The sequence below is a fragment of the Pipistrellus kuhlii genome, unplaced genomic scaffold (assembly GCF_014108245.1).
Source record: "Pipistrellus kuhlii isolate mPipKuh1 unplaced genomic scaffold, mPipKuh1.p scaffold_m20_p_13, whole genome shotgun sequence".
NCBI lineage: Eukaryota > Metazoa > Chordata > Mammalia > Chiroptera > Vespertilionidae > Pipistrellus > Pipistrellus kuhlii.
This window is the reverse complement of record NW_023425438.1, coordinates 24,713,149-24,728,555: the sequence shown is the minus strand read 5'-3', so window position 1 is coordinate 24,728,555 and position 15,407 is coordinate 24,713,149. Positions and strand designations below refer to the sequence as shown.

The window sequence follows — 15,407 nt, the reverse complement described above, 5'->3', positions numbered from 1 at the left end:
CCGCTAGCACCTCGACGGCAACCGTGGAGGCTGAACGGGTCTGGATTGCGGCTTGCGGGACGCGTTACCGGCTGCGCTCGGCGCAGGCGCCGGCAAGCCGCAATCCCTGATTGGTGGCGCAAGGCACACTGGGACTTGAAGTTCGAGGTGCGTTTTCTGGCTCTCTTTCGGTCAGTGTTCTTTTATTTCCTTGCTTAGAGAGCAAGAAGGCTGGACTTTCCGTATGCTAAACAAGATTCTCCTGCAGCTTGACCTTCCTCTGGTGCGCGTGTGCTGAGAACTACAATACCCACAATCCTTTTCGGGGGTTGTGCCTCTGAGGTTGGAACTGTCTTAATTTTTTTCCCGAACGGGGCTGGGTAAGGAGAATGGAAAGGGCAGGAGTCCTGGCCAGTGTGGTTAAGATACCCAGGAGAGTATGGCAGTTGGCATGTAGATTGTAGAAAGACATTTTGTTCTACTTTGCAAACGGGATTTCTGCCAATTTAACAGCAGCCGGAAGAGTGCAAACTGGGAATGTAATCCATATTTGACTTTACACTTTTAAAAATTACCTGTCTCTTTACCTTTCAAATTGAAGCAGGAAATTTATCACAGAATTTTTAATGCTTGTGAAAGAGCTATTATTAATGCAATGAAATTTGCTTATATATTTAAATTTTATGTGAAAACGACCTTATTTGTCTTTCGTATTCTCAGCAGCTCAGAAAAGCGTAGGCAAAGGTTCTCAGCTCAGGTACAGGCTTTGGAAGCTATCTAGGGAAACTCCTGAAACTGTATACAAAACTTGGGGTCTACGGGTATTTTTCTGAGGAGAAACTTTATATCTTTCATGAGTTTTTCCAACAGGTCAAGGATCCTAAAAAGTGTAACGATATGCTGGTAACACTGGTAATACTGTTTGAAAATACTATTTAGGAAGCTCACTTGGACTATTACAGCTGTGTTTCAGATTATGAAAACAAAAGCCTTACCAAATGATTGTTCTTTGTTGAGAATTTCTTTTTCATGGTCTTTAGCTTTATTAAAACTGCTAAACACCCAGGTTCAAAGAGTTATTTCTGCTCTTAAGAAATCAGCAGGAAACTGCTACAAAGAAAAGCTGAATTTAAGAATAAGCAATTCCTTTTATATTTTCTTTCTTTAAATCTCTTTTCTCAAATCTTTCTTTTCTTGATAAATTATTTATAATGTGGTTCTAGAAAGTTTTTCACGTGTATCAGACTAGACATGTTGTTGGTATTTCCTGAACTATCCCTCAATATCATTAGAAACACTAAGAAGAAAGATGGGGTCAGAATGTTACCGAGAGGGACTATCCCTTGGGAGATATTCCCTTGAGAATTCTGAATCTTGGCCCAACCCACCTCATAGGGTGACTAACAAGAAATTGTCTTTGTGAGAGTTATATATTGAGAACTATATTGGGGATTGACTTGAAATGAACTTTGAAGGGAGATGATGAGGAAAAGAGCAATAATGCTGTGAAGAAATTTCTGAGCTGGTATAGGAAAGGTGAACTCATCTTTTTTTGATGCTTTTAATGTGTCTTAATATATTTAGTTAATGGCACTGTTTTATCAAAGAAAGAGACCTGAGTATTTAGCCCCTTCTGCAAAGGACCACCTGTGGCAGGAAAAGAAGATTTCCTTGTTCTTTTCAATGTTCTTTTCTTCTTTTCCAACCTTTTTGGGTTTAGCTTTTAGCTGTAGAGGACTATAAATTAACTAGAGGCCTGGTGCATGAAATTCAAGCACAGGTAGTGTCCCTGCCTCCCAGTCTCCCTGTCACCTCCTTCCCTCACTCCCTCAACACCCTGGCTGCCGCTACCGCAGCTGCTGTTGCTGCAGGCCACCTGCCATGTCCCTGCCGCACCCTAGTCGTTAGTGCATGTCATAGCAAGTGAACAAACTCCTGGTCTCCTGGTCAAACTTCTGAGGGAACAATTTGCATATTAACCTTTCATTATGTAGGATTCTTGAGGCTGAACATTGCTGGTCACTAAATTGCCATCTCTGAATGCATTTGGGATTAACTGGAGGTATTTAGCTCTCTCTCATCAACAGAGTTCTAGTGAGTACATTTTAGTGGGAATATGAGTAGGTGCAGAAGCCTGCAGGAAGGAGCTGCTCAAGCAACATTTCCAGAGAAGGAATGATAGAACACTTACAATTCCCTTGCTGTTTTTAATAAAAATATTCCAAGGAATCTCAATTCATCAGAGAGATTTCCTGGGTTAGATTAGCAGAGGCTCTGGCTTGACAGGTCTCTTTCTCCATCTCAGACTCTTCTTCTTTCTCCATCTCAGACTCTTCCTCATGTGAGGGTTGTTAGACGGGTCCACTTCGATCTGCTAATCTCTAGGAGTTCAGTGTTTTATTGACGCTAGTATTTTCTTTCTGCCTTGTTTTGTAGGTTGGTCAAAAGAATGGATTTTTCAGAGGCTTACTCTGACACATGCTCTACGGTTGGACTTGCTGCCAGGGAAGGCAATGTTCAAGTGTTAAGAAAACTGCTCAAAAAGGGACGGAGCGTTGATGTTGCTGATAATAGGGGATGGATGCCAATTCATGAAGCAGCTTATCACAACTCTATAGAATGTTTACGGATGCTAATTAACGCAGGTAAGGTAAATTCAAGGTGGGGGAAGGTGGGCTTGCAAGCTGAATTAATAAACCAATGGTCATATATGGCTTATTTGTTTCCCTTCCTATAACCATAAAATAACTGCCTGTGCATTGGTAAGGATGATAAGATTGCCTGCCGTGGGTTGTAAATGTTGTCCTTTCTTTGGTAGTGCCTGTGCCTGGCCCATTTTTTTTATTGTCTGAGCACAAATGCTATGGTTAAGTATTTGGTAGTTCTGGTCATCGTTTTTTTTCTTTTTCCAAACAAAAGGAGCAGGGTTACTGTTATTGATAGTGTTAGTATTTTGCTTGAATTAGTCTTTCTTTTTTATACTTTACAGTTTCCTTAATTTTGGGAATCTTTCTTTTACTTTGACTTTGTATTTGCTGAGGACACAGAGAACAGGATGGACAAGGTTCTTGCCTTTATGGTGTTTATATTCCTGTAAGGAAAACAGATAATAAAGACCTAAACAGTTCACCAAGAGAAGAGCAAAAGGTAAAAGTGCTGTAAAAAAACAAATAAAACAGAGTCATAGGACAAGGAGCAATCATGTGCCACTGCACATCTCTTTTCAAGTCACTGTATTAGTTGACTTTATGTTTGTAACTGAGAACCAGCTATGTGGGAGTTTTTACTCCACAGAAATCAGCCAGTCTCCCTGTCGCCTCCTATATACAAACAGTGCTATAACCAGGTGTTTTTCTCCTCCCTGAGGCAGTTACACATTTGCTAGCACACTACTGAGAGAAGGGCTCAGTAAACGAGCCTTAGTGAAAAATTCTGACACTCATGAAGGCATGGATTTGAATATTTTTTTCTTGTCAAAAAGCCCATTTCCTGATACACTGTCATCTCTCCCCACATCAGGCAGCGCTAAGGAGCAGCCAGAAGCCAGGCTCAGTGGTGAGCGCAGTGGTGGTGGTGGGAGCCTCTCCCGCCTCTGAGGCAGACATCCCCCGAGGGCTCCTGGACTGTGAAAGGGCACAGGCTGGGCTGAGGGATTCCCCCAAGTACACGAATTTCATGCACCGGGCCTTTAAGATAATTCTCTTGTCCTCTGTAAAAAGTGTCTTATATAATTTCTACTTTCTTGAACTTCATCTAATATTAGTAAACCTGGCAGAGATTCCTAAAATGTACCTCTTAAACAGTGTCTGAGAATTTTGTACATGAAATTTCTTGTTGAAATTGTTTTATATTTAACGTTTTCTAAATAAAACATAATGAAATTATGTACGTCGTGCAAGTGCTTGACTACAAATCTATCTGAAATTGACATTTATCATCCTTTGTGATTGGCACATATTAAATGTATTTGGATTCATTAAATTGTGTTTCAATTGTCGAGATAAAGTTCTGATCTTAATATCTTACTCCTGTTAATCTCTACCTAAATATCTAAACTCTATTTAAAACCATGTGGTTTTGCTTTCCCTCTTAAGGGTTTGCAGATAATAAAATGAAAATCTATCACCTATCACTTAAACAAGTAAGCAAGTTTATTATTTATAAGTAAAAGGACACTTTGGGTCAGGAAACAGAGTTGTGACTTCCTTGTCATTTTGGCACAGGTGTCAGTGGCTGGCACTGCTCCAGCTGACGTGGCCCCAGTCCTCAAAGTACAGCCAAAAAAGAACTCACGTGTTGTCATAAAAGAACTTAAGTGCCCTTTGGGTTTGTCCATTAGGAAATATTTAATGCCCTTACCATTTAAAATTTCAGTAAGGACAATAGAAGCAGAAACTGCTTTGCCTTTTAGTGAGAAGGAAATAGAAGTTATAAGTCATTTTTTCCAAGAATCCTTGTAGGGAAAGGAAGAGAGTGAGAGGGTGGAGGTTGATGGTTCAGTACCAGATAAGGTCTCTCTGGCCCCCACATATTAATTAAGGAGGGCAGTTGGTCATTGGAATCTCCAAATCAGTTTATATTTGGTCCTGAGAATGTTCCTTTTTTTTTTTTTTTTTTTTGGTACATATACCAATGCTCCCCCCCCCCCCCCCGTACATATCCTCCCTCCCCAGAGTTTTGTGTCCATTGGTTGTACTTATATGCATGTATACAAGTCCTTCGGTTGATCCCTGAGAATGTTCTTAAAATGGTATTTTGGAGACTTTACCAAATTTGTAACATCTGAGATAGTATATCTCATTCTATTGAATCTCTTTCAGGGTTGGACCAGCTATTTTACCCTTGCTTGATTCTTAAGGGACCATGCTCAGAGAGTTTAAGTAATTTACCCAAAGAGAAATCCAAATTATAATGGGCAGCGTCAGAAGGACAGCCAGGTCTTCCAACTCCAACCCTGTTGCCTTTGCTAAATCATGTTACTTTCCTGGTCCAGTGGTTTCAGAGTTAGCTAAATAGCTGTATGTATATATTTAGCTAACTCTGAAACCGCTGGATGAAGATTTGTGCAAGAATGGCCCTTCCTTCCCCTGGCTGCTGGCACCGCCTTCGCTCTGGCCAGAGCCTCCTTTCCGTCTGCCCATGCTGCCCAGAGGCCGGGAGCGGCCTGGGGTGGTGCAGAACACCTGCGTCCTAGCCATGGCGATGAGGCAAGTGTCCCCCTTTGCCCCTGGCCACTCAGTGCCTGTGTATGCAAATTAACCTGCCATCTTTGTTGGGTTAATTTGCATACTCCTGATTGGTGGGTATCATGAAGGTACGGTCAATTAGCATGCTACTCTTTTGTTTTTAAATATATTTTATTGATTTTATACAGAGAGGAAGAGAGAAGGATAGAGAGTTAGAAACATCGATGAGAGAGAATCATCGATCAGCTGCCTCTTGCACACCCCTTCCTGGGGATGTGCCCACAACCAAGGTACATGCCCTTGACCAGAATCGAACCTGGACCTTTCAGTCTGCAGACTGACACTCTATTCACTAAGCCAAACCGGTTTCGGCAGCATGCTACTCTTTTATTAGGTAGATGTGTATGTGTGTATTTTTTTTTTTTTTGTATACATAGGTAAAATATTTTAATATTTTAATTTAGTAGTGGTAAACTGCCTTTTCTGTTTCTCATCTCAAGTGAGAAGTGCCTTCTCTTTATTCCATAGATAACTGCATAGGAGGTTTTGTTTCTCTTCCTTTCCGGAGAATATTTAAATAAATTATTTGGAAGTTTTCTGATATTTGAATATATTTTCTCTTCCATTTATTTAGTCATTTACATATGCATGGATATTTATTTTATACATTGGGTGACAATCCAATATAATGTAATTGAATTTTTTTGCCCATATTGTTTTACCTTGATCATGGAGTGCTCTTTCATACTGTCTCCTGTGTTTGTTTGACATACCCTCATTTTTTGAGCACTTCAAAATTTTCTGGTCTTAAAGACACTCAGGGCTCATTTAAAAAATTAAAACAAAAATGACTTTTATTGATTTCAGTGAGGAAGGGGGAGGGAGAGAGAAATAGAAACATCAGTGATGAGAGATAATTATTGATCGGCTGTCTCCTGCACACTCCCCACTGGGGATTTTTCCCTTCTTTGGTTAAATGGCCAGAGTGGAATGTTTTAAATCACCTCAATGTTACTATATGAATATCTTCATATTTTGCATTTGTGTTACATTTCAACTCCTGCCACTCCCTTTCCTTTACCCGTCAAAAATTAAAGATGAGAAAATGAGTGAGTGGGCTAAAATTATGTGTAAAGAATACCAGAGACCTGTTCACACTATGGCCCCTGTCAGACTTGTTTTGACTTTTTTAGAAGTGTTTTAAACTATGAGCCCTTCTGTCTGTAATTATTTTAATGTTTCTTGGAGTCTTTTTGCTTTTTAATTCCAAGAAATAGAATTGATATCTTCTAGTTAATGGTTTTTTATTCTTTCATAGATTCATCTGAAGACTACATTAGGAGAAAGACTTTTGAGGGCTTCTCTGCATTACATTTTGCTGCACATCGAGGACATTGGAAGATCGTACAGATTCTTCTAGAAGCTGGGGCAGATCCTAATGCAACTACTTTAGAGGAAACCACGCCACTGTTTTTAGGTGAGATATGCTATTTGTGGTACAGATTCAAGTTTCTATTTCACTTTTTTTTTTGCTAAAAAAACTAAGCTTAAACCCACTGGCATGACTTGAGTGTCGATCTACGAACCAGGAGGTTTGGGCACATGCCCAGGTTGCAGATTCAGTCCTGCGTGTGGGATGTGCAGGAGGCATCCAGTTGATTCTCTCTCATCATTGATGTTTTTATCTCTCATTCTCCTGTTCTCTCTGAAATCAATAAAAATATTTATAAAAAAGAAACTAAGCTTAATTCCTCTTATTCACACAAGCTGAATACTTAAAGTATGTTCTTTGGCAAATGTTATACTGCTATTTTTTGATTCAGAAATCAAAAAGATATTTTTAAAGGTTTCCCCCTCATTTTACATCCTTGAGTGATAGCCTCTGGGAATATCTTTAAATATATATAAAGTTGTAAAATCTGTTCGGAATTGTCATAATCATGGTTGTTCTTGATTTTGTTCTGAAGACCAGGCAGAGTATTTTATGTTTGCTTTTTTGCTTTATATAGCATTAAGATATTAAGAAGATTTTATGGAAGACATTTCCAGCTAATGTTTTTTAAAAAAATATATTTTTATTGATTTCAGAGAGGAAGGGAGAGGGAGAGAGAGATAAAAACATCAATGAGAGACTCATTGATCAGCTACCACCTGCATGCTCTGTACTGAGGATGGAGCCGCAACTGGGCATATGCCCTTGACTGGAATCGAATCTAGGACCCTTCAATCTGCAGGCTGATGCTCTATTCACTGAGCCAAACTGGCTAGGGCTATTTTCTTTAAAAAAAATTTTTTTTAAATTGATTTCAGAGAGGAAGGAAGAGGGAGAGAGAGATAGAAACATCAATGATGAGAGAGAATCATTGATAGGCTGGATTGAGCCCACAACTTGGGCATGTGCCCTGACCAGAATCAAACTGTGATATCCTGGTTCATAGGCTAAGGACATTCCCCTCCCCTGCTCTAGAGTGTTGTATTAACTGTAACAATAACATTTATTGAGCATAATGTATACCAATTTCTTTTCAGGTGTTTTACATGAATTAGCCCATGTAATTTTTTAAAAATATATATATTTTATTGATTTTACACAGAGAGAAAGGGAGAGAGATAGAGAGCTAGAAATGTCGAGAGAGAAACATCAGACAGCTGCCTCCTGCACACCCCCTACTAGGGATGTGCTCTCATCCAATGTATATGCCCTTGACCGGAATCGAACCTGGGACCTTTCTGCAGACCGACGCTCTATCCACTGAGCCAAACCAGCTTTGGCGCTCATGTAACTTTTAAAAATTATTTTTATTGGTTTTTAGAGAGAGGAAGGGAGGGGGGGGGAGAGAGAGAGAGAGAGAGAGAGAGAGAGAGAGAGAGAGACACACACACAGAGAGAGATGTGTGTGTAAAACATCTATTGGCTGACTTCTGCATATCCCCTATTGGGGATCACCCAGCTTGTGCCCTGACCAGGAATTGGGCAAAGCAGCTCATTTAATTTTCACCATAATTCTACGAAATATGTATTGTTATTATTTCAATTTTTACAGGTGGAGAAAATTGTAAAAACATTGTATTTAGGATCAGAAAAGCTGTGTTTGAGTCTTTATCCTGCTATTGTTTGTATATTAGTTAGAATAGCATTTCCTGAATTGATTCATTGAGCTATAAATAGATGTTCATTGACATGTGTTGGGAAAATGCTGTGTGCTATATTCTCTAGTGTACGGAAACAAAAAACATTAGCCATGTACTTTAATGTGTACACCCAGTCTGAAGTATCCTCTGCACTTGGTTACCTTATTTTAGTATTTTCATAACTCTTATCACTGACTGCAGTTATTTTATTAGCTTTTTTGTTTATTGACTGTCCCTTCCACTAGACAGAATGTTCCATGAGAGCTGGCATTTTATTGATCTTATTTGTTGTCATACCCTCAAAATCACATTAGTACCTGGTACGTGGTAGGCATTGAATAAGTTATTTGTTGAATGAAAGAAGGAAGGTCTCTGAGTGGCCTCTTATAAAACACTTGTTTTAACTTTAACCCAGCATTTTGAAATGTATTTGACCGAAATATTTTTTTTCTTTATGAGCCATAAAGAACAGTAATATTTTATAGGACTATTTGAGAAATGCTAATTTAGTCACATAGTTTCAAAATATAAATCTCATTTATGAAATTTAGTATTATGCTTACTTATGTAGGTATTTAGAGAAAATTAGAAACGCAGAGTTTTTAGTAATTTTTATTTCATAATATAGTTAGCTTGCGATTTTTTTTCTGTTAAGGAAGAGTTGTTAAGATAATTCAAACCCACAAATGACCTTTAATCAGTTATTTTTAATAATAGGATTTAGTTTTTTTGACAGCAAACTTACCATTTAATTATTTTTTTTTTTGTATTAGCTAATACAAAAAGGAATTTAACTCAAGCGGGGGTTTAAACCCAAGGAGATTTTTGTCCTGTAGTACTTTTACATGCACAAGTGTTGCATCAATTATATTATAAATAGTTTGGAAGTAGATAACAGTATTTTATATATATATACATATACACATATGTATACACATATGTATACATACACACACAAACTATATATATAAAATTGATTTCAGAGAGGAAGGGAGAGGGAGAGAGATAGAAACATAAATGATGAGAATCATGGATTAGCTGCTTCCTGCTCCTCCTCCACTGTGGATGGCGCCTGCAACCTGGGCATATGCCCTGAGCGTGAATTGAACTGTTAACTCCTGGTTCATGGGTCGATGCTCCACCATTGAGCTACGCCAGCTGAGCTATAAGAGTGTTTTTTTGTTTTGTTTTGTTTTTTATTTTTTGTTTTTGTTTTTTAAAGAAAAGCACAGTCTTAGCTTTTGCAAGAATATAATGTCAAAGAATGGACATATGACTCTTTAGTTAGGTGCACTGGGCTCCAGGGTCTGCTCTGCTGGTAAATAATTTGACAAACTTTAGCAATCTGCTTTGCTTACCTGTGTCTTTCTGCCTCTTTTAAATAAACATAGTGACCCATCTTTTGATATATAATGGAAGAGAGTCTTTTATTAAAACAAAACTCAGGCTATTTCATGGTTTGCAACATTCTATAGATGATGATCTGTAGGTGAGGAAGAGTGGCTGGACCAAGTAGACTTAAAATGAGAAAGGGAGACTGCCCATCTAGTATAGCTTCCTTCCCCATCTGTAGTTACCTTTCTTTTTTCTTTTTTCTTTTTTTAATATATTTTATTGATTTTTTACAGAGAGGAAGAGAGAGGGATAGAGAGTTAGAAACATTGATGAGAGAGAAACATCGATCAGCTGCCTCTTGCACACCCCCTACTGGGGATGTGCCCGCAACCAAGGTACATGCCCTTGACCGGAATCGAACCCGCAGGCCAACGCTCTATCCACTGAACCAAACCATTTTCAGCTGTAGTTATCTTTCAAGACAGTTCTTCACTGAAACTTCGGTGTTTGTTGTCCTCTTCTCTAGAGGAAGTAATATTTCCATGCATTTTATAGCACCTGTCCCAATGGTCCAGTTATTACAGAGACTGTTGCTAGGGGCTATAAATATAAAACCAGAATATCAAGGGATAGAAAATGAGTATAAAACTATGGAAACTTGCCAGATGACTTGACAAAAGTCATGGGTCATTATAATAAACCTAAGGTTAAATGCAGAGAGTTAAAAGAGTAGTAACTCCACAGTTTATAATGGGAACATTTTTTCTACACACAACTCATCAAGATTTTCATAAAAATGATTTCAGAAGGCAGCTCTTTAGTTTGATGGCAGTAAGAAATTAGAAAACCACAAGAAAGGGGCAATTCAGGTAACTGCTCTTTATCTTTCTACTTGAAAATTGTCCTTCTAGAATACCTTTTGCTTAGTGTGTAATTTAAAGTTTATATATTAATAAGGAGCCTGCCCCCTTATTTATTTTGCCCTTGTATTCTCCTTTTCCTACTCCCTTTCTCTTGCCTCATAAATGCATACCTAGTAAATATAAATAGTCTAAGGATAGGTTTATAAAACTGCTGTGGAAATACAAATATTCTTATTTATAAATAAAGCAGATTTTAAGTGAAAATCCAGCTAATTATATATAGGAAATAGGTTTACTTTTTATTTTGCTATGTATAAAATAACACTGATAAATTGGAGGCTCAAATCCAACCCAATGTGACTTCATAAAACAATTTCTGTGGGAACTGCACAGCATGCAGTTCTGGCTTTTGATGGATTATTTTTCATGTTTTTTGAGTCTCTGCTTATTCTGTATAGCCTTCGATGTTAAACATAGCAGTACTTTTTAATAAGAACAAAGTGTTTTATAAACAGTGTTATGTGAGGCTGCCTTTTTCAATATTTAACTGTAAAATGTGTCATACTTCAGCTTACGTGACATATCCTGTAACTCTGACTATGCTTATGTATTCCAAAAGTGAACAAACCACCATGTATTTCACTTTTCACTGCTATTTTCTGGGATCAATAGTCATTTATAGGGTTGTTTTTTGAGGAGCAAGGACTTTTGAGGTTTAGCATTCATATATTTAATATCCTATATAATAACAGCCCAGTGACCATAACAACAAAATGACCAGAAAGACTGTTTGACCAGTCACTTTGAGGTGCACGGACCACCTCTCATTCTGCCCACTGGCCAGCAGGCTCTGATGAGCAGATGGCAAATGCTGAACCAGAGTGGGTAGTGGGGGATGCGGGCAGTGCCAGGCCAAGGCCCCCGCCCCACCAGTCGTCCCACACACACAGGCCACCCCGCTGTGGGAGGTGGGAATGGCTGGCCTCTTGGTCCTTCCCCCCGCCCTGCAGGCTCTGATCACCACATGGCTAATGGGGAACTGGGATGGGTGGCGGGGGATATGAGAGGTGCCAGGACAAGGCTCCCGCCCTGCTGGTTGTCCCACACAAACCTGCGGCAGGGGCGGGGCCATGAGTGGGTGGGACCGGCCCACTTTTCGGTCCCTCCCCCTGGCCATCAAGCTCCCATTGCCCAATGGCAAACTGGGGGTGGCTGCTGGCAGCTGGGGAAGATGACCGTGATCACAGGCTAGGCCTAGGGACCATACCTGCACACAATTTGTGCGATGAGCCTCTAGTATATTATACCAATTAAACTTTATCTTTGGAGTTACTTTTAGATTTTTCAGTAGAAAGAGTAATCATATTCCTCAAGGAATATAAATAAGTATTTTTACTTGAGGCCATATTAGTTCTTAATAATATGGGTTTGAATTTTTCCAGATCAAAAGTATAGCATTCAGCCGAAACTGGTTTGGCTCAGTGGATAGAGCATCGGCCTGTGTACTGAAAGGTCCTGGTTCGATTCTGGTCAAGGGCATGTACCTTGGTTGCGACACATCCCCAGTGAGGGGGGTGTGCAAGAGGCAGCTGATCGATGACTCTCTCTCATCGATGTTTCTAACTCTCTGTCCCTCTCTCTTCCTCTCTGTAAAAAAATCAATAAAAATATATGTAAAAAAAGAAAGAAAGGAAAAAAAAAACAAACAAAAAAAGTATAGCATTCAGTAAAAATTTACATTTAAAAAATTTTACTTTCACGTTTTGTTCACTTTTATCCATTTTTATATGGTTTTATGTTTTTTGCTGTAACTTTTTATCATTTTATATTATACTCTTTTCATACAATTAAGTATATTTATACAGCCTGTCATTTTATTAGTCACTAGAGGCCTGGTGCATGAAATTTGTGCATTCGTGATAGGGGGGCGGGTCTCTCAGCCCAGCCTGCACCCTCTCACAGTCTGGGAGCCCTCGGGGGATGTCCAACTGATGCAGAAATGTACTGACCACCAGAGGGCAGCTCCTGCTGTGGAAGGACACTGACTATCAGGGGGCAGCTCCTGCATTGAGCGAGATTGGGCTGAAACTGGCTCTCCGCCATCCCCCAAGGGGTCATGGATTGTGAGAGGGTGCAGGCCAGGCTGAGGACTCCACTGGTGCATGATAGGGGTTGGGGAGGGACATGGGATGTTGGCCAGCCAGTGAGGGACTGCGGGAGGGCTACAGGCTCAGTCCCAATCGGCTGATCCCAACAGCAAGCTAACCTATCGGTCAGAACGTCTGCCCCCTGGTGGTCAGTCACGTCATAGCGACTGGTTAACCGTCTGCCCCCTGGTTGTCAATACATGTCATAGCGAGCAGTTAAGCAGCCTTAGCATATCATTAGCATATTATGCTTTGATTGGTTGAATGGATGACTGGATGACCAGACACTTAGCATATTATAGCATATTAGTGTCTCAGTGCATGAAATTTGTGCACAGGGGAGTGGGGTGTCCCTCAGCCCGTCCTGCATCCTCTCTTATCTGGGACCCCTTGGGTGATGTCCTATGGGATCAGGCCTAAACCGGCAGAGATCAGGCCTAAACTGGCAGTTGGACATCCGTCTCACAATCTGGGACCGCTGGCTCGTAACGCTCACTTGCCTGCCTGCCTGATAGCCCCTAACCACTTTGCCTGCTGGCCTGCTCACCCCAACTTTCCCCCCCTGTTTTCCCCCAAGTGGCCTCCCTGCCAGCCTGATCACCCCAACTGCCCTCCCCTTCTGGCCTGATCACCCCTAACTGCCTCTGCCTTCGCCCTGCCACCATGGCTTTGTCCAAAAGTTTAATTAGCATGTTACCCTTTTTATTAATATAGTTAGGCTTTTATCATATAGAATGTTTAATTGATAGGTTTAAATTTCTAGCTTTTAAAGATGAGGAAATCAGTATTTTTATATTGTTCTTATATAATCCTTTTTCTTCCTTTCTTCTCTTTCTAACTTTTGTTAGTTATGTCATGTCATCTTTGCCTTGTCATTGGAGATAACATTTTGCATCCTGTTCTGGAATCTTACCAGGCGTATCAGTTAATAATGAGGATTTTTTCCAATAGATGGAGTTACACATATGTTGAGACGTAATTCCTTCATTTCATTTTCTTCTTAGTTTTATGGTTAAATAGTTCAAAAGTTATTTTGTCATGGTTTTTCTAACCTTGCTTGGTTAGCTAAATTCTTCCTTTAATGGAGTTCTCCTAAAGAACCTAAGGAAATCACGTTCCCTGAGTTCTTGTCTATTCATAATCGATGGATGATTTTATATTTGGACTAGAGACCTAGTACATGAATTTGTGTATGTGTGCGGTCCCTAGGCCTGGCCTGCGATCAGGGCCTGCAGCTGGCCCTGACCCCCGCCACCACCCACCCCCAGTTCATTATTTGCCATTGGGCAATGGGAGCCTGCCAGCTCAGGGGGAGGGACAGAGAAGTGGTCAGTGCACTTCATTGTGTCTAGTTGAGTGGTCTTTTCAGGTCATTCTGCTGTTAGGGTCAATTTGCATATTACCCTTTTATTATATAGGATAGTTTGATTTGCTATATAATTTTTAATGTTTATTGATTTTTAGAGAGAGAAGGTGTGTGTTTGTGTCACATGCAGGTGAGAGCCCAAAACCCGGGCATGTGCCCTTGACTGGGAGTTGAACTGGTAACCTCCTAGTCCATGGGACGATACCCAACCAACTGAACCACACTGGCCAGGGCCCTTCTTTTTGTTGTGACAATATTTTTCCATATCTGTTGTGTCAGTTTTTCCTGAGACATGGTGTACCCTCTCAAGATATAGATCCATATTTTCTTTATTTTACTAAATCTTTCTGGAATTTTATCTCTAAATATTTGTTCTTTTACTATGAAGATTATCTTGGGTTCTAATTATTCATATGTTGAATACCCTGTTTTTCATATCTGTTATTTCTTCTCTAATCTTCTTTCTCTTTATTTTCACTTTACTTTTCCTGTTTTTTGAAGTCTTCTGGTTCTTTTAAGAAATGTCCATCCTCTCTAGTATTGTCTTTCTTCACTAACTTAACTTTTTTATTTTTAAAATGTATAGCAAAAAGGTTTAACCATAACTTTCATCCCCTTTGTGATAGTATTTTATGATGAGAAGTTTTATTGGGGGGGGGGGTCTACTAATAGTTTGTTCTGTATCTTTCTCCCTCTTTTTTGTAACTTTGTGTGGATTCATGCTTGTTCCTTTGTGGCAACTCATCTGGAAACATGAGTTTGTGCTCAATCAGCTGTTCTCAGGAGATTTTTAAATGGGAGGGAGTTAAAGCCACATTCCTGCCTAGCTAGTTTTCCTTTTGACTCAGGCTTTTTGGATGTGAGTGTATTTAGCTATTATCTTTCACCAGTTAGTGGACAATACAGCTTCCCTTCTATAGAAGCAGAGACCAATTACTCTTAAAATATAGCTTCTTTTGGTGATTCTTTGTTTAGACCCCACTCTTTCTGACTTGCAGACTTCACTGGGCCCAGAGAAGTCCTGCTGTCAGCGCATGGATCTATCCTCTGCTGATCAGAGGTTTTGTGTGCAGAGGGAGCCTCTCACCTTTGAGAAGTTTACTTTGCCATCTGAGACATGGTCTCTTCCCTTCCTCCCACAAATACCCAGGACTGACCTCCATTTCTGGAGGAGCATTTTTACCTACTTTTGTGGGGAGTTTTGCTAAAAATGGAGGATATGTTTTTATTTCTTCCTTGCTGATGTTGGACTAATTGCTTTTGGATGCTTTCTAAGAAGAGTAAGGGGGAATGCTTATTTTATGCTACATTAAAATTGAAAGTCCTTATTAATTTTTAAAGTAAATAAAGTTTTTATCTCAGTGTTTTGCAATAGTTTAATATTCTAATGTATGGTAGA

At 39.7% G+C, this 15,407-nt stretch overlaps 1 protein-coding gene across 2 annotated transcripts in view; it reads left to right on the top strand.

Moving 5' to 3' along the window:
* The window catches only part of LOC118717354 (ankyrin repeat and SOCS box protein 3), a 57,655-nt gene that overhangs the window by 13,218 nt on the left and 29,030 nt on the right, over positions 1-15,407 (top strand). Inside the window, exons 2-4 of one of the 2 annotated variants that reach the window (XM_036435311.2) lie at positions 201-321; positions 2,416-2,624; positions 6,484-6,642. In XM_036435311.2, coding sequence (XP_036291204.1) covers positions 2,429-2,624; positions 6,484-6,642 — 355 coding nt within the window. In that variant the 5' untranslated portion in view covers positions 201-321; positions 2,416-2,428. Of the gene's footprint in view, positions 1-7; positions 148-200; positions 322-2,415; positions 2,625-6,483; positions 6,643-15,407 lie in introns of both variants that reach the window. The other variant, XM_036435310.2, reaches the window with a different exon arrangement.